Raw genomic sequence first — 24,595 nt, 5'->3', positions numbered from 1 at the left:
ACAGGTGAGGGATGGTATGGGGAGGGAGTTTTGAATTTTTAAAATAATTACTCTATTAGTAGGGGATGCAGATATTGAATATATCAGACATATATTTTGCTACTTTACTGTAAAAATATGTGATTAGTGTAAATATCCCAGGTGGCTCAGTGGTCAAGAATCCACCTGCCAAGCAGGAGATACAGATTGGATCTCTGGGTTGGGAAGATCCCTGGAGAAGGGAACGGCAACCCACTCCAGTATTCTTGCCTGGGAAATCCCATGGACAGAGGAGCCTGGCGGGCAGCAGCCCATGGAGTCACAAAGAGTTGGACACAACTGAGCAGCTAAACAACAACAACAAACGAATGAATAGGTGTGTTTAACAGAATTTATTTGATGTATCATTTTCATAACAGTACTTTTGGTAAAATATATGTCTAATACTTGTCATATTTGAGATTAACAATTGACTCTAAATTGTTTGAGTTAAGGGTAGAATTCTTGACAGGGATAACCACAAACAATAGATTATTCATATACATCCACTTAAACTGTTACTTTTTTGTTTATTCAGTCATAAATATATGCTCTTTATAATTGAAATATAATTTGCAAATCATAAAAGCTACTCTTTTAAAGTGTACAGTGCAGTGAGTTTGGTTTTTACACAGGTTGTGCAGCCGACAGCACTATCTGACTAATGTATTAGCTATAGGAACAGTGTCTCTGGAAAAGTCAACATTTTAGTGGCAACTAACATGTCCACCTACTCCAGTATTCTTGCCTGGAAAATCGCATGGACAGAGGAGCCTGATGGGCTATCGTCTATGGGGTTACAGAAGAGTCGGACATGGTTAGCAACTAAACAACAAAACAGTGGATTGAAAATTTGAAAATTGGATAGGAGGCATAATAGGGTGAGAAAGTTCTCAGTAAACAAAAAATAGAGCTGTTTTCAAACAACCAGTGCATAGATAATACGATATAACATACGGAGATTTATATTTTTTGAGAACCTTACTATGTAAATGGAGAAGGAAATGGCAACCCGCTCCAGTATTCTTGCCTGGAAAATCTCATGGACGGAGGAGCCTGGCAGGTTACAGTCCATGGGGTCATGAAGAGTTGGACACTACTGAGCGATGTCACTTACTGCATAAAAACAAACTTCACAGTTTCTTAGGTTGTAGGATGAACAGGGAAGGGAGGTAATGGTGAGAAGAGGGGAGGAAGAACTACTTAAAGGGTTGCCAAGCTTTAATGTGCATCAGTCAGTCACCCCAGGGGTTTGTTACATGCGAGGCTGGTTTACTGGGCTTGGCCCTGGGGCCTGTATTTGTACTAAGTACATCAGGAGACTCTGGCTCAAGGGGCCTAGAGAAGTTCTTGCAGCCCTTACTCCTTTAGCACTGGGGATAAAAATGAAAAACTGAGGTGTCTTGAAAACATTCTCCCAAGTCCTTACCCCCTCCACCTTTTTTTTTTTTTTTTGGATGAGGAGTTCCTGTTCAGATTTTTTGCAACTCTTTGTGAAATCAGATAGTGTAATGGGCATGACATCATTTGCATTACACAGCGTTAGTGCCAAAAAAAATAAAACCTCGTTATGTTAGATGCTGGTTGGAGGCAGTGAGTGGCTCATTTCCCTTCTTTCCTGGCCCCTTGGTCTCTCTGTCTCTCTTTTTCTGTATCTCTCTGTGTCTTTCTCTCTTTCTGTCTTTCTCTTTGTCTCTCTCCCCCTATCTTTCTCTTTGTTTCTTTCTCTCACTCTCTCTTCTTCTACTTTTAGCTTAAGGGAGGACCCTTCACCAACAGCTCGTCTGAAAACAATCTACAGAAAAGGAATGAATGGGAGTGCTTCTTAAAAGATCAGTCTTGGGGTCTCAGAGGGGGCCTTCTCCAGGAGCACGGACCAAAACCAAAGGCTGCAGTATGAAAAAACTGGCTCAGCCTGGGGTGGGCGCACCCCTCGCAAGATGGGGAAATTTGGAAACAAGACTCACTTAACAATGATAGGGCAAAGCTACCTACACAACCTAAAAAAGTCAGGTCCTTTTGCTCTGCCTCCGGCTGGCTTTTCGTCTGTATATTGCAGAGTTCACGTGTCTCACCTGCAGTATTGTTCCTAATTCAGATTTCTCTAGAGGTTACCTGGAATCAGGGCTCTATGGAGGCACTTTTTATTTAAAAGCTACTTTTCTTAAATAGACATTTTATTTTAGAATGGTTCCAGATTTACAGGAAAGTTATGAAAGTAGAGTTCCCACACAGCTCATACCCAGTTTCCTCTTTTAATATCCTACATCAGCATCATACTTTTATCACAGATAATGAGCCAATAATGATGCATTATTGCTAACTAGGCTCCATAGTTTGTTCAGATTTCTTTAGTTTCTACCTAGTGTCCTTTTTCTGTGTTGGGATCCCATTCAGGATACTACGTTATGTTCAGTTGTCACGTCTCCTTAGGCTCCTCAAGACAGTCCCAGTTTCTCAGATTTGTCTTGTTTTTGATGAACTAAAAACTTGAGGAGTACTAGTTAGGCATTCTGTGGAATATCCTTCCGTTTGGGTTTGTCTGATGTTTAGACTGTGGTGGTGGGGTTGTGGGGAGGAAGACCAGAGATAACATACAGTCGGTCATTGTTGTTCAGTTGCCCAGTTGTGTCTGACTCCTTGTGACCCCATGGACTGGAGCAAGCCAGGCCTCCGTGTCCCTCACCATCTCCTGGAGTTTGTGCAAGTTCATGTTCATTGCCACCCAGCCATCTTATCCTCTGACACCCTCTTCTCCTTCTGCCCTTGATCTTTCCCAGCATCGGGGACTTTTCCAATGAGTCATCTGTGTGCATCAGATGACCAAAATGCTGGAGCTTCAGCATCAGTCCTTCCAGTGAATATTCAGGGTGGATCTCCCTTAAGATTGACTGATTTGATCTCCTTGCTGTCCAAGGGACTCTCAGGAAACTTCTCCAGCTCAAAGTTCTAAGGCATCAATTGTTTGGCGTTCTGCCTTCTTTACGGTACAGCTCTCAATCGTACAGGACCACTGGGAAGACCATAGCCTTGACTATACAGACCTTTGTTGGCAGAGTAGTGTCTCTGCTTTACAGTCTGCCATTACATCACATTAATTACATCAGCATGCATTCTACACACACATACTAGCAAATGCATTATTAATGTTGATGGGAACCTTGATTGCATGGATGAGCTCGTGTTTGTCAGGTTTTTCCCATGGGGTTGCACTTACCCCCTCCTTTTCCTTCCTGTGCTTTTTGGAAGGAAGTCACTATGTATAGCCCACATGTAAGGCTGGAGAGTTAGGTTCCATTTCCTGGGCTGAGGGGCAGGGAGAAGTATGTACATACATGATTTGGTGTTCTGCTTGTGAGATTTGCCCCTCCACATTTATTTAGTTGTTCAACATTTTGTTTAGGTCAGTTGAACTTGTGGATGTTTATTTTATACTTTAGCTTACAATCCAACACTCCATTATTTGGTCATAGAAACTGTCCAGCTTCAGTCTTTGGGATCTCTTTGAGTAGGCTCCTATGTCTCTTGGTGGCATAACCCCATCATTGTGGGTTTGTTTTGTTTTTATGTTTTGAGCACTTCTTTATTCTTCCTGGCACTACAAATGGTCCAGGCTTATTTTGTATATTTATTGCTCCAGCCATAGAATCAACCATTTCCCCAGGATCGCTGGTTCCATTTTTTTGGAGAATGGTGTTAGAAACCACATTCTGGGCACCGGGTATTCTTGTTGCTAATGGAGTGTTATTGCATTTAGGTCCTCTCAGAACAAGGAGAGATGTATGTATACCAAGCCTTAAATGTACAAGGGTTTCCCTGGTGGCTCAGATGGTAAAGAATCTGCCTGCAATACAGGAGACCTGGGTTTGATCCCTGGTCTGAGAAGATGCCCTGGAGAAGGGAATGGCTACCTACGTCAGTAGTCTTGCCTAAAGAATCCTATGGACCAAGGAGCCTGGTGGGCTACAGTCCCATAGGGTCACAAAGAGTCAAACATGACTGAGTGACTAACAGTTTCATTTTACATATCCACATATCTGTAGGTATTTCTCCTCTGTGTCTATGTATATGCATCTGTGTTAAGCCAAATATGAGTTCGCACTGATGCCTTCAACTTCAGTATGCTACACGGATCCTTCTAGCCTTTCTCCCTTACTTGTCTCTTGTCTACAAATTCTAATGGTGAGAACTTCTTCCCACCACCCATCATCCATTTACTTACATGTGGCTTCAGAATGATTAACTGGTACACCCCACCTCCAACCCTCAACTTTTCCAGATAGGGTTCTGTGCTTATGTGAAGTTCCTTTTGCTTTAGTCTTAGAGTCCTCACTCCTTTCCAAAGTTACTAGGTCAGTGCCTTTTCCCTCCATCCCTCAGTGAGGTTATTTCATAGTTCTGAGTGTACTTGATTCTTACGTTGCAGTTTGCGTTCCATCTAGGGATCACTTGACTCCCCAAATGCTTTTTATTTCATTAATTGCATCCATTCAAGTTGACTGTAAAGTTTTGTGGGTTTTGGCAAATGCTTAGTGTCCTGTGTATGGACAGCATACAGCATAGTTCACTGCCCTCAGAAGACCCTTGTACTGATTAATGAAGAACTTGAAATTATGGTTAGGCGAAAGAAATAGGAATGAGTATTAGAAAATGTCTTCTCATGAAAAGGCAAGGGCTGGTGGGGCCTTGTTTGCTGCTTTAGGAGAAGGCAGATTCTAGGGCCCAAGGATGTGTTTAGGTTAGAATCAAGTGACATGACAGAAAAAAGTGTGGGGTGGGTTTTTCATTTTAGCAAAAAATCTCCAAAGAGTCCTAGTGGAAGTACCGCTGGTGGATCTGAAGCGAGAGGTGGGTGGTGGACATCCTGTTTCAGGCCTCTCTTCTTTTATTCCAAGTTCTACAGCGGCCTCAGCTCAGCCTTTGGCTGAACATTCTACCCAGAGTCCTACCAATCAGCTACATCTGACAGCAGTTCTGGTTTTACTTCTGTGTGATGTTCAGAGACTGGTCTGCTATCAGGCTCTCCCCTGGCTGAAGCCCTAGTTGGCTTTCAGCTGTAGCTGCGTAGTTTCTAAGAGTTGGCAAAGTTAATTTAATAAGAGAACAGGACAGGTGAACTTTAGGAAAGCTTCTTGGGCAAATATTAATCAGGTTTATTGAAAGTCATAAATGTATTAGGATTCCATCCACAGGATGGTGGGAATGGCATTTGAGGACCTAGAATCCATCTCTAGTTCAGCCTGCCAATTTAAAGTGATTTACCCTGGGTGTCTCTGCAGTACAGTGGGGACAAGGGTCCTATACTTTCCCTTACTCAGAAGGCAGTTGTGAAGATACATGGGAAAAAATGTGTGAGATTTCTCAGGGTACCCAAGATAGATGAAGTGCCTTTCTGTATGCTCTTTTGCTGGCTTTGTTGTCTCCCGTTCTCTAAACATAGCTTTGCCTCTTGACTTTGCTCTATGAACTTCACCCTCTGTCCTTGGCGGGGGTCTGTCTTGAGGTTCAGTTATCCTTAGTGTATGGATGACAACCCTCACTCTGTCTAGGCCTTTAAGTTGCAGGCCCCATCTTTCTTTTTGTCAAATATTTCTACCTCAATGGCTTTTCAAAAAAATCAGTATACTTAAAAATTAGTCATCCTAAACCAACTGATTCAATGGACATGAGTTTGAGCAAACTCTGGGAGATAGTGAAGGACAGGGAAGCCTTGTATGCTGCAGTCCATGGGGTTGCAAAGAGTCCGACATAACTTAGCAACTTAACAACAAAACTAAGTGACCTTCTAGACTGTCTTACTTCTTGCAGGATAAGTCTTCCAAGCTTTCAGATCCTGGAACCCTTTTTGGTTTTTCATCATCCCCAGCCCTTAGCCCCCAAGCCATACTGAGCTCCTTCGGTAATATCTCCTTCCTGTCCCCTCCTCCATCACTGACCTGTACCACTGGAACAAACGCTTAACTGTGTCCTCTTTCCCCTAGTCCTCTAACTTGTCTCCCAGCCTGTTCTCCTTTACTATTGCTAGTCTAATTTTTCTTAAATTTAAAATCTCAACTTGGCATCCAAGGCACAATTTGAATTTCCAGCTTTACCTTCCTGCTTAATTAAAATATATAACTGAACTACATGTTCCTTCTTGCTTCAGTGCTGTGCACTCTCCTTTTCCCCACCCTGCTTATCTTGGCGGGTTAAATTTTAGAGGGGAAGTAAACTTTCAGGTAGAAGATTCAGTGGTATAAATGAACTTTAGGCAAGTATGAGGAGGACCTTTCCAACAGAACTGCTCAGGATGAGTGGGTACCATGGGAGAGGCCCCACTGTTACTTTCTGGTTCCCAAGCCTGGCATCCCGTTAAAGGCCTTATCTTCCTTCACCTCTGCAGCTTATGGCTTCTTTTCTGAAGCTGCTTCCTCCCATGAAACCACACTTGAGCAAATCCCCCATCCCTGAGATGGCATCTCTGGTTTTCCTTTCTTCTGCCTTGTAAAATGAATTTGCTTTCTTCTTTCTCCCTTTCCTGTGCTCTTTCTTGAAAAGTTGAAGGCTCTTGGTGATCACCTTTTGAGAAAGATTCCTAGATGAGAACTCCAGCCTGGTCCTCACTCCATAGTTTGTCTTTAGTTCTGTCTTCTTGCCAGATGTTTCTATTTGGGTTCCTTTGTGTCCAAATTTGAACTCATTTCCTTCCTTCTAAAACGTGTTCCTTCCCCCTGAGTTCCCTGCCTGATTGATGGCAACAGAGGCTGGAAGGCTTTTTCTGTGCAGGGCCAGCCAGTAAGTATTTTTGGCTTTGTGGGTTGTAAGGTCTCAGTTATAACCACTCATCTCTGCCCTTGAAGCACAAAAGCAGACATAAATAATATGTAAACAAAAATGAAGGTCACTGTGTTTCAATAAAGCTTTACTTAGAAAAACAAGCAATGGGCTGAAATTGACCTGTAGGCCATAGTCTGCTGACTTTTGATCTAGGTCACCTAGGCTTCTAATTCAATATTCCTTTGACCTTCCTACTGCTTGTGTTTGCTTTGTATGATTTTAATTTCTACTGACTCCACCCTTAAGAAACCTTTCATATTTCTGGATCATACTCTTCCCCCATTCATTGGTCTAGTAGACAAAATAATCTGTTTTACATGTTATTCTCCATCAACTTACAGAATCAAAACTTCTTGTAACTCCTCTTTAATAAGGTTAAAATTCTCTAAAGGCAGCTGTTTCTACAGTTTTTGCCTCTAACCTTCTCTCCTACTCATCTGTATGAACACTTCCCCATCCACGCTGGGTTAGTTTATGTTCTGATACTGTTTCTATCTCTGCTCATGATGTGCTGCTGACTCACAAGGATCTCCTCTCCCACTTACTGAAGCTTGTCTTCAGGCCTCCACTCAGGCGAAGCTCTGTCCTAGCCCAGTGATTGCTCTTCTCTCACTCTCTTTTTAATTGAACTGGAGTTGACTTAAAATGTTGTGTTAGTTTCAGGTATACAGAAAAGTGATTCAGTTATAAATATATATGTATATATATGTATATTTATCCATATATATATGTATATTATTTTCCATTATCAGTTATGAAGAGATATTGAATATAGTTTCTTGTGCTATACAGTAGGTCCTTGTTTTTTTATCTATTTTATATATAGTAGCTGCTGCTGCTAAGTCACTTCAGTCGTGTCCAACTCTGTGCGACCCCATAGATGGCAGCCCACCAGGCTCCCCCATCCTGGGATTCTCCAGGCAAGAACACTGGAGTCGGTTGCCATTTCCTTTTCCAATGCATGAAAGTGAAGAGTGAAAGTGAAGTCGCTCAGTTGTGTCCAACTCTTAGCGACCCCATGGAGCCTACCAGGCTCCTCCATCCATAGGATTTTCCAGGCCAGAGTACTGGAGTGGGGTGCCATTGCCCTCTCCGATATATAGTAGCATGCATATACGAATCCCAAACTCCTAATTTATCTCCCCACCTTTCCTCTTCGGTAACCATAGGTTTGTTTTCTATGTTTGTGAATCAGTTTCTGTTTTATAAATAAGTTCGTTTGTTTCATTTTTCTTTTTAGATTCTACATATAAGTGATATCATGATATTTGTCTTCTCTGTCTGACTTACTTAGTATAATCTCTAGATCCATCCATGTAAATAATGCTGTAAATGATGTTATTTCATTCCTTCATTCTTTTTTGGTGAATAATATTCCATTGTGTATGTATACACCACATTTTCTTCATCCATTCATTTGGCAATGGACATTTACGTTGCTTCCGTGTCTTGGCTATCATTAATGATGTTGCTATGAACATTGGAGTGCATGTATCTTTTCAATTTGTAGGTTTCTGCAGATATATACCCAGAAATGGGATTGCTGGATCATATGGTAACTCTGTTTTTATTTTTTTTAAGGAACACCCATGAAAAGTGAAAGTGAAAGTCACTTAGCTGTGTCCAACTCTTTATGACCCCATGGACTGTATAGAACTCTCCAGGCCAGAATACTGAAGTGGGTAGCCTTTTCCTTCTCCAGGGGATCTTCACAATCCAGGGATCGAATCCAGGTCTCCCACATTGCAGGTGGATTCTTTACCAGTTGAGCCACAAGGGAAGCAAGGAACTTGCATAGTGGCTGTGCAAATTTACAATCCTGCCAAGAGTGTAGGAGGTTTCCCTTTTCTCCACACCCTCTCCAGCATTTATTATTTTTATAGAGTTTTTGATGATGACCAGTCTGACCAGTGCGAAGTGATACATCATTGTATAGTTTTGATTTGCATTTCTCCAGGTGGCTCAGTGGTAAAGAATCTGCCTGCAGTGCAGGAGACACAGGAGACACAGGTTCGACCCCTGGGTTGGGATGATCCCCTAGAGTAGGGCATGGCAACCCACTCCAGTATTCTTGCCTGGAGAATGCCATGGGCAGAGCAGCCTGGTGGGCTACAGTCCACAGGTTTGCAAAGAGTTGGACGTGACTGAAGCAACTGAGCATGCAATGATTAGTGATGCTAATTATTTAGCAAAAGATGCTAAACATCTTTTCATGTACCTGTTGCCATCTGTATGTCTTCTTTGGAGAAATGTCTGTTTAGGTCTTATATATTCTTTTTGGTTAGGTTGTTGGTTTTTTGATATTAAGCTGTTTGAGTATTTCGGAAATTAAGCCATGATGTTAGTATCATTTACAAATATTTTCTCCCATTCTGTAGATTCTTTTTTTTTTTTTAGAAATAATATAGTTTTTATTTTATTTTATTTTTATTTTTTTAATTTTTACTTTATTTTACTTTACAATACTGTATTGGTTTTGCCATACATTGACATGAATCAGCCACGGGTGTACATGAGTTTCCAATCCTGAACCCCCCTCCCACCCCATATCATCTCTCTGGATCATCCCCGTGCACCAGCTCCAAGCATCCTATATCCTGTATCGAACATAGACTGGCAATTCGTTTCTTACCTGATAGTATACATGTTTCAATGCCAAATCATCCCACCCTCTCCCTCTCCCACAGAGTCTAAAGGTCCATTCTATACATCTGTGTCTCTTTTGCTGTCTTGCGTAGAGTGTTATCATTACCATCTTTCTAAATTCCATATATATGTGTTGGTATACTGTATTGATGTTTTTCTTTCTGACTTACTTCACTCTGTATAATCGGCTCCAGTTTCATCCACCTCATTAGAACTGATTCAAATGTATTCTTTTTAATGGCTGAGTAATACTCCATTGTGTTTATGGTTTCCTTTACTGGGCAAAATCTTTTAAGTTTAATTATGTCCCATTTGTTTATTTTTGCTTTTATTTCCATTACTTTGGGAGATGGATCCAAAAAAACATTGCATGATTTATGTCAGATAGTGTTCGGTGTATGTTTTCCTCTAGGAGTTTAAAGTATCTGTCTTACATTTAGGTCTTTAATCTGTTTTGAGTTTATTTTTGTGTATTGTGTTAGAGAATGTTCTAATTTCATTCTTTTACATGTAGCTGTCCAGTTTTCCCATCATTATTTGAAGAGACTGTCTTTTCTTCATTGTGTATTCTTGTCTTTGTCATTAATTATTGACCATAAGTGCATGGATTTACTTCCAGGTGTTTTATCCTGTTTAATTGATCTATGTGTCTTGTTTTGTGCCAGTACCCTACTGATTTGATGACTGTAGCTTAAGGGCATAGTGTGAAGTCAAGCAGTATGATTCCTCCGGCTTTATTATTCTCTTATAAGATCGTTTTGGCCATTTGGGGCCTGTAATGTTTCCATACAAATTTTGAAGCTTTTGTTATAGCTCTGTAAAAAATACCATTGATAGGCATTGCATTGAATCTGTAGATTGTCTTGGATAAGATGGTCATTTTAACAGTATTGCTATCTTTTCACCATTTCTTTTGTCTTCAATTACTTTCATCAGTATCTTATAGAGTGCAAGTCTTTTGCTCCCTTACGTAGGTTTATTGCTAGGTATTTTATTCTTTTTGACGTGATGGTAAATAGGATTGTTTCCTTAAGTTCTCATTCTGATATTTTGTTGTTAATGTACAGAATTTTGTATTTTACCACTTTACCAAATTCATTGATGAACTCTGGTAATTTTCTGATGGTGTCTAGGATTTTCTCTGTATAATATCATGTCATCTGATTGCTCCTTTTCTTTTTTTTAAGAATCTTTTTTTGAAGTGGGCCATTTTTAAAGTCTTTATTAAATTTGCTGCAATGTTTGTTTTATGTTTTGATTTTTCAACTGTGAGGCAGGTGTGTTCTTAGCTCCCTGACCAAGGCTCGAACCCACAACCCCTGCACTGGAGGGTGAAGTCTTAACAACTGGAGAGTCTCTAATAGCTCCTTTTCTTGATCTCAATAGTGCTTTTGATGTTGTCCTTACCTGTTCCATTGAGAGTGTACTGGGTTGTATTTTCTATCTGTGTGGTATTCCTACTTCTCCATCTGAACTTTAAGAAGCTGTTAAGGGTGGCCAAGAGTCGGACATGACTTAGCTTCTGAACAACCACCAGGATGCCCAGTAGGTACTCAGTCGACATGGTAATGGTCATACGTTGAACTCTCCTTCCTCTAGATCAGCTCATCTCTTTAGAAACCATCTTATTTAATGGTACCATGATTATATTGGCCTCATACACTCTCTCTGTGCCCACTTCTCTTGCATGTTCGACTCCATCTCTGATTACAGAGTCTAGCTGTTGCTCCCTCCCCTACCTTTCCTTTTCTGTTCCCCTCCTGCAGCCCCTCTGTTGCTGGCTTAGCTCAGGTCACCTTTGCTAAGACCACTGGAATAGCCTTCAACTATGCGTTCCCACCACCAGCCTCTCTCCCATTATTACCCAGTACCAGTAGGGCTTTGTCATGTTTGTATAATCCTGAAACATGCAGATGGCCCTTAGTGGCTCCCCGTTCCCTTGGAATAAGGGCTAGCTTTCCAGGGTGCCAGGAAGCCGCTGATAGCTTTTCCTCTCCAGCCTTATTTCTGCCCCATCTCCTTTACAGTCTGCATTCCACCGTATGCAGCCCTGATAGTCGGTGTGCATCTGCACATACTTCTGTCTCTCCTTCCCTAGCCCATCTGGAAAACTGGCATCTGTATATCGAGGTAGGGCGCATATGCCACCTCTTTACAGCATTCGTCTCTCCTTCCCTCTGGAAGACCAAAGCGGGTGAAAGTGTCACAGTGTAACCCTTGGGAGAGACCTTGGGCTTGATGCATTTTCTAATGTTCCTTCAGATTCACAGTCATCTAAAGGAGACCAAGAGCCTGAGTGGTGAGAAATTAAGTAGACAGGTCTATAAAACATCCTGAATGCTTAAGTATGCTAAATATGTAGTTCTGACTTCTTGCTTTGGCTTGGCTTTCTTCCTCCATTATAAAGTAGAATAGTTCTGGTTTTATTTATATCCTTTTCTTAAAAAGAAAACTGAGATCTTATGTGGCAAACACTTGGAATCTCCATCTTGTAATATTTCTCTGTTCTTGTGGGAGAGTGGCCTGAGGAGGAGGCTCACTGTGGGGCTGACAGCTCACCTCAGGTTGCCCCCTGGGGTTGTGGAGGACTCTCAGCAGGAAGGGGGCATGGGTGGTGTTTCTCACCTCTAGCCACATGCAAAGGTCACCTGTCCCCTTCACTTACTATCTCATCCTGGCAAGGATAGCATATGTTATCTTTCTAGAGGGGTCTACAAAACAGAAAAGAGAAGGGTGGAGATCATGTCGAATGTGTACTTTTAAGGTGTTCTTTGATGTAGGGAGCACAATTACTGTGGTTCCTCTCTCAGTTTAGGGTCTGGTCTGGCATGAGATTCTTGCTGGGGCAGATACCTTATTGGAGGAAAAAGAAAGTGCCTTCCTGGTTCTGGAGGGTGCTATTCTGAGAGTCCTCTGTTGGTTTCAAGGGTGGGCCTTTTCTGTCCATCTGGAGTAGCAGCAGCTCTGGATCTCCTTGGCTGGGCAGATCCTTTCAGAGCTGCGATCCTTATTCATAAAGGAGGTGTCAGGTAGCCCTCCCAGCACAGAATTGAAAGCCCTAGGAGGTGAAGAGGGAGGAATTGTAGTGGAGTGTTTTGAAGAGCCTAAGGCATCCATCATCTAATTAACATTTTCGGTTCCTTGGATATTGGAGTCAAAGATTGAGATACACACACACATAGCACTTACACAGTAGACCATTTCTGTCTATCCTTAGCTCATTAAAAATGCTCTAGTCCTAAGAGATCCAGTCTGGATTACTTTTTCCTGATTTTTCATTTTGAGCAGAGAGACTTTGGAAAACTAATTTTAATGCAAAAGAGTTCCAGTTTTTCCAGGAGAAACACATTTTACACTAGGACATAGGGGTAATGGGCTCTGAGTTGAAATAATTCTAAATTTAAATTTATAGTGATTGGGTGTGTTGAGCTGGCGATGGGGCTCAACATTAGTAATTAAGAATTATCATGAAGCTTAAACATGCATTTGAGAGACAGACTCTTGTGTTGTCTTTACTTCCTCCATGGAGTTCAAAACTTGTTTCTGGCTTGGAATTGTAGAATCTCAGATATGAAAAGGGCTTAAAGCTTAGTCAACCTTTAGTGTCTAGGTGTGGAAACCAGATGATCTGCCACAGGAGCTGTGGTCACAGCCAAGGGCTCTTTCCCTACCATCCTCTTCAACTATTCGGAGTGTCCGGGCTTAGCAAGATGAGGATTTAGTCACTGACAAATGATGGTATTTTCCTTCACTTTAAACTATAGTCAGATTTGATAAATTTCACCTTATAGTCTCATTTTTTTTTTCCCCTGTAGCTGGACAGGTGGATCAACCCATGATGCCATTTCTTTTTTTCTTTTAAACACCAAGCACATTTTGTATTGGAATATAGCTGATTAACCATGTTCTGATAGTTTCAGGTGAAGAGCGAAGGGATTCAGCCATGCATATACTTGTATCCATTCTCATTTTTAATCTGTGGTGCTTTTTAATGCGCTTTCAACTTGCAAACCTTGTCTGATTGTGAAAGTAGAAAGTCAGCAGGAACATAGGATTTGCCTTATTTACCCACTTTTCCTTTAAACTCCTTCCCATGACAAGACAATGTGCTGTGTGTGTGCAGCACATGACCCTGACTCAGGTCCTCCAGGCAGCTGACTAATGGGACCTGAGCCACTTGCTGCATTTTGCCGGCCCCAGCACAGACTAGCCACACTCCATGGCTCCTGCCACGTGCCCTGTGGAGAGCCATCAGGTGACACCATCAGGCTGGTGCCGCTCCCACTGGTCTTGGCAGCGAGGAAGGGAGGCTGGAACACTGAAGCTTGGCATTTGGCGAGGAGTGCCCTCAGGTGCTGAGGGCACAAGTCCAGCCTGAGTTCCCAGGGAGATGGGTGATGTGATTGACCTAACATGCCGCAAAGCCCAGACAGGCGGGTTCAGTGAACAGAAGGCATCAGGTAAACCTGCAGCAACCCGCAGGCAGAGGCAGGCACACCAGGGAGGCTGGTGTGGAGCTGGGGCAGGAGCTTCCCTGAGTTTGGATCTTGGCTTGGCCTTCATTGCTGGGTGACCTTGGACAATTCCATAACATCCCTGAGCCTCCATTTTCCTGTCTGTACTCTGGCGGTGGAATTACTTACCTCACAGGAGGGTAGGGGGAAGCTGAGAAATAGTGTAGGTCAGGTACCTGGCAGGGCCCCTGCACACTGATGAGTTCATGACACAGTAACTGCTATTTCTATTGCTAACAAACACAGCTGCATACCTAATTATTGATTATTGGTACAATTCTGTAAAGAATTTTTTCCCTCCAAGAATTTGAGCTCTCATTTTTAAGTCTGATGGTTGTAGCTGGAAGAGAATTGTGAAATGCTTTATCATGTTTTGAGGTTCTTTGGTTACTTATCCCTAGAGTAAGACCTAGAAAAGTTATAGAAAGGATTTACCTAGCCAAGAATCTAGGTGTATCACATATGTCTAGCTGCAGATGTCAATTCACCATAGAGTTTAGGTGAACCTTCTGCTGCTGCTAAGTCGCCTCAGTCGTGTCCGACTCTGTGCGACCCCATAGACGGCAGCCCACCAGGCTCCCCCCATCCCCAGGATTCTCCAGGCAAGAACACTGGAGTGGGTTGCCATTTCCTTCTCCAATGCATGAAAGTGAAAAGTGAAAGTGAAGTCGCTCAGTCGTGTCTGACTCTTCATGACCCCACAGACTGCAGCCTACCAGGCTCCTCTGTCCATGGGATTTTCCAGGCAAGAGTACTGGAGTGGGGTGCCATTGCCTTCTCCCGGTGAACCTTCTACCTCTGCCCAATAAAGGGTTGGTGTTGTTTGTTTTTTTTTTTTCCTTTTAATATGCTAGAGCCTTTTGCTTATCCTATGCTCAGATGACTATCAAGTAGCCAGAAGTTTCCTGCCTGTGATCAATTCTAATGCCTTCTGTGAAGGGAAATGGTTGTAAATTATTACCAGTTAATTAAATGAGTGTTTCCGTTGAGTCCTGTGTGCAGGCTTTTATCCAAGCCTGTTTAGAATCATGGAACATTAGAGCTTGAAAGGTTGTTAAACAATTGTCTTGTTTCACGGGCAAGAAGACCAGGTTCGGGATGTAGGTGATTCGCTCAGCTTCTGCAGAGTGATGCCAAAAGAAACACTGGCTCAAGATGTGTGGTGGGGGAGGAGAGAGAGGGGCTGGCAGTATGGGGGCACGTCAAGCAATCCGAATATGATCCCTAAGCAGTGGGCCTGTGTAGTCCATATGCTACTGGTTTGCCTTGGAGCCATCTTGAAGTGCTTTTATATTTTATGAAGTACTGTCACAGAGTATTTATTGTAGGGTAAAATACTGTCATTCCTATTTTATAGGTGATGAAATTGAATTGGTCAGATGACCTCCCAATTTGGCTCACTAGACCAAATCAGCAGTTATTTGCTGAGTGCTTACTTGGTTCAAGGAACTCTGCTAGGTCCTTCGGAGAATTAAAAAAAAAAAAATTGTCAGCTCCCTTGGGAATGGAGCTTATAGACATAACTGCAAGTGATGAGATTTAAGTGTGAAATTTTATCTAATTGTTCAAGGGCATTGGTAAATACTAAGATAATAATCGAGAAAGGAATTTTGAGACTGGAGGGACCAATGCGCATGTCAGGATCTTCCTGGCAACAGTTTCTTCCTCCAACCTCTGTAGCTAAATCATCTTTGCCGGGTACACTCAGCTGCTCCTATCACCCTCAGCCCCAGGGAACTTCTCTGGGAAGTCCTGAGCACCTGGCAATGATCCTGACTCTAGGAGTCATCCAGCCGAGGTTGGGATGAGTGGATAGATGAAGAGAGAATGGCTTTCTAAGCAGAGCCAGCAGCACAAGCCCAGGTGTGGCTGCACCACAGTGAGGAGACAGACCTGACCAGCAGAGCAGGTTTAAAGAACGGAAATTTGAAGAGGTTTGGGTTAATTAGTGGGGATACAGAGGGGAGCTCACGGTGCCCTGGAAAGCCCGGTGAAGCAGAATGAGTGTTCTTCTGGAGGTACTGGGAAGCCTCTGGAGGCTTGGATGGAGGAAAATTGATGAGAGTGGCACTTTGGGAAGAGCATTTGGGCTGTGAGATGTAGGCACTCGTTTCGTTTGTTTTTATACCATAGATGTTGTCAATTTTGGTGCAGTCCAGTCTGTCATTGTCTTGTCACTTGTGATTTTGCTGTCATACCTAAGAAACCATTGCCTACCCCAAAGTCAGGAAGATTTATTCCTGTTTTCTTCTAAGAGTTTTACAGCTATAACTCTTAGTTTTAGGTCTGTGATCCATCTTGATTTCATATTTACATATGGTGTGAGGTAGGGGTTCGCTTTATTCTTTTGCATGTGGAATACAGTTGTCACAGCACCATTTGTTAAAAAGAGTATTCTTTCTCCATTTAATAGCCTTGATGCTCTCCTGCCCACTTTTAATCCCTTTCTACCACTTGTTCTATTTCCCTTATCCATCCCCAGGCAACCACAGATATGTTTTCTGCCAATATAGAAGCTATATGTTTATAGCCATGTAAAACTGTATGTTGTCTTGCTTTTTCTAGGCAGAATATTCTCTTTTGTGTTTGGCTTCTTTCGTTTACTATTCTTACATTTTGCTGCATACATCAATAGATTATTCTTTTTATTCTTGGGGCTTCCTAGGTGGCTCAGTGGTAAAGAATCTGCATGCAGTGCTGGAGACCCAGGTTCGATCTCTGGGTCGGGAGGATCCCCTGGAGAAGGGAATGGTTACCCACTCCAGTATTCTTGCCTAGAGAATTCCATGGACAGAGGAACCTGGCAGGCTGTAATCCATGGGGTTGCAAAGAGTCAGACACAACTGAGCGACTAATACACATTCCATTGTATGGCTATATTGTATTTTTTTAAAAGCCCTTGTGAACATTTGCATACATATCTTTGAATATATGCTTGCATTATTCTTCCCTAAATACAAGTCAAATGACTGGATCAAATGGGAGATGTATGTGTAACTTTTAAGAAAATATCAAACTGGTTCCAAAGTGATGGTACCAATTTACAATCCCATCAACAGCATATGAGAATTCCAGTTGTTCCACATTCTTCCATTTAGTATCATCAGACTTTTTAATGTTAAACCTCCTAATAGGTATGCATTGTTTTTGCATTTTGGTTTTAATTTACATTTCTCTAATGACTCCTTGGAAGAAAAGTTATGACCAACCTAGATAGCATATTCAAAAACAGAGACATTACTTTGCCAACAAAGGTCCGTTTAGTCAAGGCTATGGTTTTTCCAGTGGTCATGTATGGATGCGAGAGTTGGACTGTGAAGAAGGCTGAGCACCAAAGAACTGATGCTTTTGAACTATGGTGTTGGAGAAGACTCTTGAGAGTTCCTTGGACTGCAAAGAGATCCAACCAGTCCATTCTAAAGGAGATCAGCCCTGGATGTTCTTTGGAAGGAATGATGCTAAAGCTGAAACTCCAGTACTTTGGCTACCTCATACAAAGTGTTGACTCATTGGAAAAGTTGACTCTGATGCTGGGAGGGATTGGGGGCAGGAGTAAAAGGGGACGACAGAGGATGAGATGGCTGGATGGCATCACCGACTTGATGGACATGAGTCTGAGTGAACTCCAGGAGTTGGTGATGGACAAGGAGGCCTGCGATTCATAGGGTCGCAAAGAGTCGGAGACGACTGAGCGACTGAACTGAATAACTGATTATGCTGATCTTGTCTTTATGTACCTATTTGCCATCTTTATATATGTCTTCTTTGGTGAAATTAAGTGATGAAGCTCATTTTTTAAAAATTGGGTTTTTTTTTTGTCGTTGTTTTAAAACAGAGTTAAGCGAGTTCTTTATGAGAAAAAGTTACATATATTTTCTCCGGATCTGTAGCTTGTCTTTCATTCTCTTGAAACTATCTTTCCAAGAGCAGACATTTTCATTTAGATGAAGTCCAGATTATCATTTTGTTTTTTAATGGGTTGCACTTTGGTCTTATATCTAGGAAATATTTGCCTAACCCAAGGTCCCAAAGATTTTCTCTGATGTATTTTTCTTGAAGTATTAAAGTTTTAGGCTTTATATTTAGCTCTGTAATCCATTTTGAGTTAATTTCTGTATAAGCTACAGTGTGTGAGTTCAAGTTCAGTATTGTGTATAGGAATATCCTATATGGGTTCATAAGAATGCCACATTTTGAAGGCCATTGCTTTCTGAATTTCAACAAGGACTTTGGAGTTGCCCTCCTCACTAATAGAAGTGGTCTATAGGAAAGAGGGCTTAGTTTATTCTCTTCTCCCTGAATGACTGTTGCAGAAAGAATGCTCAAGGTCTGACTTTGAAAGTGGGGCCTCCTGGGCACTCTGGCCTCAGCCCTGTTATAATGTACATTCTGTAAGTGCCATAGATGATGACACGGTAACCCAGGCCCTGATTTGGAAGGCCATGAAGCTGACGAGCCGAGAGACTGAATGACTGGATTTGGGATTCAGTGAGCCTTGGGACCCACAGAAGCGAGCTGAAATTCTGTAGAAAAATACAAAGCTTAGGATTTGGGGCCTAATCACTGTTTAGGATGTGGAAAGCAGAGCCTTACAGCAGGTAGAAAAGATGCAAAGGTTTTAGTTGATGACAAACTCAGGTTGGGTCACTGGATCTTCTCTAAATTGTTCATGAAGGTCTGTAGCTGCATCACTAAAGGGCACTGTCAGTGTTGACATCAAGGTTGTGATAACCTTGCTTTATCCTGTTAAGGTTTGGTTGCACCTGTGGGCTGATGTTCGCTCTTTCATGGGGGTGTGGAGAAATTGGAGCTTATCTGGAGGAAACTTATCAGAATGGTAAAAGAGGAGAAAACCATGTCCTGTGTGAAACTATTTGGAATATCCTTGTTGGTTTGTTAATTTTCTCACAAAACCATTTCAGTCCTCTTATGTGCAAGGCAGTGTCCCAAGTGACCAGGGCATAACAATAAGTGGGTTCCAACAATGGTCTCTGTAATGGTGTGGGGTTGTCCACTTGTCTAAAAGAGGTCTTGAGACTTACTTGGTGGTCTAGTGGTTAAGAATCTGCCTTACAATGCAGGGAACACCGGTTCTATCCCTGGTCCGGGAAGATCCCACATGGCGCAGAGCGGCTCAGCCTTTGCACCACAGCGCCTGAGCCCAGGTGCTCTAGAGCCCATGCTCTGTAATGAAAAGCTACCTCAATGAGAAGCCTGTGAGCAGCAGAGAAGACTCAGCACAGCCATAAATAAATCAATCCCACTCCCTTATAAAAAAAGCCTGATGAGCCCCTCTTTGCCTGGCAAGGTAATAAAGCCATCCTTAAAAAGTAATAATAAAAATAAATAACTAAAACAAAAGTGGTCTCAGAAGGTCTTCCTGTAAAAAAATGAGTTTTGAGTTGACTCTCAATGGACAAATAGGAGTTTGACAGTTTACAAAGAGAAGGATTTTCTAGATAAAAAGGCCGCATGCCCCAAATCACTAGGCAGTAAGCTTCAGACAGGTAATGGGTATTTTCCACCATTTTGACCACATTCTCCATTATGCTGTCTGACCCAGAATCCGTTTTGTTGATCTCTCAGCTTATAAATGAAATAACATGCCTCCCCGCAGAGTCTACAGGTAATTGAAAGAGGCTGAGATATGGGTTGTGTGTGTTTGGGGTGGTGAGGACACAGCATGCAGGGCTGTGTGCCCTGCTGAGGAGTTTGGCTGTTATCAGAGAAGAGAGAGGACACATAGAAAGGTTTTAAGTTAGAAAGTCAGACTTTCACTTTTGAAATGTCAGTGGTAACAGCTGGAGGACAGTGAGTCTGGAGACAGAAACCAGCTAGGACGCTGGTTCTGGAAGAGGCTAGGTGAGGCAGAGCAGAAGGATGGAGAGGAAGGGGTGGGCTGAGAAGATTCTCAGAAAGTGGACTTGGAGTTATGTGGTAGGATTACATGCACATGGTGAGGAGTGTGGGCTGCTGGGAAAACGTGGAATCAGGAATGGGGGGAGTCAGTTAGTGGGTACAACATATGACTTTGCACTCTGGACATGTTGAATTAAAGGGATTTTCTCAATGAGACGTAGAGATGGAGACTTTCAGAAAAGGTGCATAGATAGGTTTGGAAGTAAAGTCTGTGCTTGAGACTTAGGTAAGTGACCATACCCTTTTGGAGATTCTGATGTGTTTGTTTTCTCCTACTCCAAAAGATTCTCAGGTAGATTTTGAAATCATGAGTCTGAATATTCCTGTGGGAGGAAAAGAGGACTTAGGAGCTGCAGGGTTTATAGAGAGATTCACGAAAGAGGAAGCTGGCCAGAACATCAGATACTGCAGAGAAGTCAGATGAGGGAAAGACAGACACATCTTTGGATCTAACCATCGGGTGCGCACATGTGTTACAGGAGCTGTTTCAGTGCTGGGAAGACAGGGAAACAGATTGTAGGGGATGGCATAGGTGTTAGACGGTGTACAGGGGAGGTGATAATTGACTTTATTAAAAATATGACTTATTCTCTTAGGCTGCCAATTTGGATAAGCCTTTTTGGGTGCAAGTGATTTAAAAAAAAAACACCTTACTCAAACTGGCCAAAGGAAAAAGAATGTATGGGCTCAAATAACTGAGAGATCCAGAAGAATAAAGCAGGGCTCGATCTAAGGCTTTGAATGACATCAAGACCTGGTCCCTTTCTTTTTCAGTTCTCCCTTCTTTATTGGCTTCATTCTGCAGCCCAGTGTCACCAAATGGTGCCAGACATTCCCAAGTTTCTGTCCTTCCAGATTGAAGTTCAGCTGGAGTGAGATTGTATTGCTCCCTATAGATCCAGGATTCCTGATTGAACCTATTTGCATTCTGTTGTGCAAAGCTGCACCAGTGACTAAGGGTAGGGAGTAGCAAGTACTCAGATGGTGATATAGGGCATATGTCAGTTTCAGGCCGGTCATCATGACTGAGGGAGTTCAGTGCTCTGCTTGGCAAACTTGGGTCACATGTCCACTCTGAAGCAGGGATAGAATCACAGCTGAGCCATGGACTAATGTGAGGGCAGGGTGGTTCTCAAAGCTGAAGTGCTGTTGCCAGAAGCAGGCATGGATATTCTGCCTAGAGCTAAAATATGTGCTACAGCTATAGGGCACAAAACTAGGGTTGGTGAATGCAAGCTATTGGTCACTGCATTTCCGCCAATGGAAGCTATTGGTCACAGAGAACGATTACCCTGGGGGACAGGAATGAAAGAGGTCAGCTGCAGAGGTATCAGTTGGCTGTCACTGACAGTGTCTGAACAGCCACCATGAATAGATGCCAAGCCATTGCACTGTGTAGATGTAGCAGTTCACCTCTAAGGCCACACTGTCAAACTGTTTCTCTGTAACACAGTAAGGAATACATTTTTACCCTAAAGCCCAGTATGCCCTTAATTATGCATACAGAACTGCAAACAATTTTCATGACATAGTACTTTTCCTTCATATTTGGTTTGTTCATGTTTTCTGTTCCATTTAAAAATCTCTGTTATATGAAACTCATCACATGATTTTCATGTCTCACTTATCAGTCTCGACCTGCAGTAGGTAAATTCTTATTCTAAGGTCAGAGGTCTTAGAGGAACTTGGTTTACAGGTGGTATTTGAGTCTGGCTTTTCCACCACAAGGGTGGCTTGGGTCAAAATTGAGGATCAAACCTGTTGCACTGTGAGAGCTCCTGGTTCTCCGTGCTGGAGTCTCCTGCTCTCTGTCAGAGCAGCTCCTGACCCATGGGGTGGAGGGACCTTCTTTGTAGGCCATCAGGCAGTGTTGGAGGAGTTCACGTGCTGTGTCACAGAGGTGGCCTGGCAGTCTGTCTGCCTGGGGCCTGGCAGCAGCTCCTGTGCCAGCAGCAGTGGATGATGTGAGGTCAGTGTGTGTGCATGTGTGTGGCTCTGACAGGATTTTATATTGAAGACGAGGGAGTGGCTTTTAAAAATATTTTTGACTTGAAACAAGTCAAGGCAGAGAGTGGAGACAATTAGAGACTGACATCCTGTTTAGTCATCTCTCCAGAGAGTTCTATTTTCAGAGCTGTTCTATAAGGGTTCACAAGTGGGGTTAAGGTAGTTAAGGGGATATTGTTAAGTTAGCAGTAGTCGTGATGCAAGAAGCTGGTTTGAACACTGGGGTGAATTGCAATGCGGTAACCACGTTGATAGTAGTAGACTGAAGGCAGAGAAAGGCAGAGTTTATGAGAATCAGCTCTTACGTAGATGAAGATTTCTGAGTCAGTACAAAACAGTTTTGTACTGTTTGTTAGTACTTTTGAAAAGGTAAAAGCAGGGTGTGGTGTTTAAAGACAGGTGGCAGTGAGCTAGCGTATGGTCAATGCATTTTTTTCCCTTCAGTATGGGTCACGTGTTGGTATAGTACAGGCAGTGAATAGCACTGTCAAAGTTCTTTGAGGTTGTCTCATGGGAGCAATGTCAGAAATGCTGAGTAATGGTATCATGGACTTGGAGTTGTGAGCAGTGAAACGGGATGGTTAAGACCTTGCCCAGAGCCACTGTGCCAATCAGACTGGAGTCCACGTTCTGGTCTAGTTTGAACACTGTACCAGATGATTTGCAGCTCATTTAAATTTAATATTCTATAGTCAACTTCTCCAGACCTTTCTGTCTTCAGAACAAAGGCAGGACTGAAGTTCTGGGCTAAACTTGATGAGGTCTTTATTGGGTTGGCCAAGAAGTTCATTTGGGCTTGGCCAACAAACATTTAAGGACAATTGTAAAGTTATGTATTTAATTACAATTAAAATATTGTAAATTTATGTATTTGTGTAAATTTATGTATCAGAATCCATGGCTTAGAGGTGTTCATGGGTAGTTCAAGGTTGGCGTGAAGAGGGCAGAGCCTGCCTGCCTGGGCCCACGTGGTCAGAGCAGACATGGAGGGCACATGCCCCTTCACCCTGGGGCCATGCTGGGTGAAGGCTTTTGGGAGACGGGCATGTTTTCAGAAGATGGGATCTGTGAGAAGACGTCCAGCTGCCTCATTGGCAGGATGTCCATCTTGTTTTCTCAGCTCATAGGTGAGAACAGAAAGGAACCTTGGTGTTCCTGTGAACGGTTGAGAGTAGGGGATGCACACAGTAGAGAATGTACTGCCTCTCCTGGTGCTTCCTGAAGATGAATTGCACTCAAGTGGAAGTGGGATAGACAGAGACAGCACTCTTTCAGTCAAGCTTAATACTTCCCCAAACTGCAGGTGTGCAGCTGGCCATACCACATTGGTTCATAGCCTTTTGTGTTGCCATTATTTCTCTACTCTATATATGTGCCACGTGGTGTAGCAAAATATTGTTCTTACAAATGCTGCCCATCAGTTAGGGATGTTTCAGAAATGGTGACCTTGTGTATGAATGCTTATCAATATCTCAAAGAGCCAAAATGGAAGAGGAAAAATTTCAGGAGAGGCGAAGCATTGCAAGGATAGTTTCGTTCAGATCTGTTTTTCATCCTTCACAACTTCTTTCACTGTTGCTTGTTTCCTGCCCACCTTCTGTTCAGTGAAAGACTTAGATCCGATCTGTGGCTGTGATTTGCACATTGAGGCCTCTCTGTAAAGAATTTTTTGAGATCCACCAAAACAATACTTCAAAATTAGAATATAACATATTTTTCCCTCTCTCTCTAGGTGGATCTGGAGCCAGAAGGGAAAGTGTTTGTCGTAATAACTCTAACAGGGAGTTTCACTGAAGGTAAGAATGAATTTGGGGTGGTTTCTGGTATTTATGTACTATTGAGTTCATACTCAATAGGAATTTCTATCATAGAAATAATGAAAAAAATATTTTATAAAAGATACTTTAAAAAATTAACTGTTTAAATTAGGCTGGTTGGTATTTTATTGCCTAATGGTCTGTTGGTTTTCGTTGCCAGAGCAAATATATTTGCTAATTCTGGCAATCTTGTGTTTTGGCTTTTATTCATCATCTTCTTAGTTCAAGAAGTTCTTGCCTTTTTTGATTCATGTCTATTAAACTGTACTTAAATTTTTGGCTTTGGGCCTAACCTTTAGTTTGCCTCTTAATGTATTAAAAATTGAAAGATCATATTCTCTTCCTTATAATCTTTATCTCATCCTGTCCTTCGAGTGATTCTTTTCCTCTTCCCCTGACACTACCCTCACCTCCCACTTTCCTTTATTTTTAATTGAGGTAAAGTTTATATACAGTGAATTGAATAGATCAGAAGTGAAGAATTTTATTTTGACAAATGCGTACAACCATGTAACTAGCACTGCAATCCAAGACATAACATTTCCATCCTTCCGAAAGTTCCCTGTGTCCTTTCCTAGTTAATCCCCTGCTGCCAGAGATAAGAAATGCAATATTTTGTTTTGTTTTTTTCACTGTAGTTTAGTTTTGTCTATTCTGGAAGTTCATATAAATGGAACTATATAACATGTTCTCTTCTGTGTCTGATTTATTTTGCTCAGCATAATTTCTGTAAGATCTATGCGTGTCGTTGTGTATATTAGTATTCCATTCTTTTTTATTGGTGAATATTCCATTCTATAAATGTAGCACAATTTTGTTTGCTCATTCTTGTCCTGATGGACATTTTGGAGTTTTCCC

At 42.2% G+C, this 24,595-nt stretch overlaps 1 protein-coding gene across 2 annotated transcripts in view; it reads left to right on the top strand.

The window, feature by feature from the left end:
• PRKCH (protein kinase C eta) overlaps positions 1–24,595 on the top strand; it is a 361,590-nt gene that overhangs the window by 50,135 nt on the left and 286,860 nt on the right. For both annotated transcript variants that reach the window (XM_018054083.1, XM_013967227.2), the window contains exon 2: positions 23,653–23,716. In XM_018054083.1, coding sequence (XP_017909572.1) covers positions 23,653–23,716 — 64 coding nt within the window. The remainder of the gene's footprint in view (positions 1–23,652; positions 23,717–24,595) is intronic.

The sequence above is a fragment of the Capra hircus genome, chromosome 10 (assembly GCF_001704415.2).
Source record: "Capra hircus breed San Clemente chromosome 10, ASM170441v1, whole genome shotgun sequence".
Taxonomy (NCBI): domain Eukaryota; kingdom Metazoa; phylum Chordata; class Mammalia; order Artiodactyla; family Bovidae; genus Capra; species Capra hircus.
This window is presented reverse-complemented; position numbering and strand designations above follow the sequence as displayed.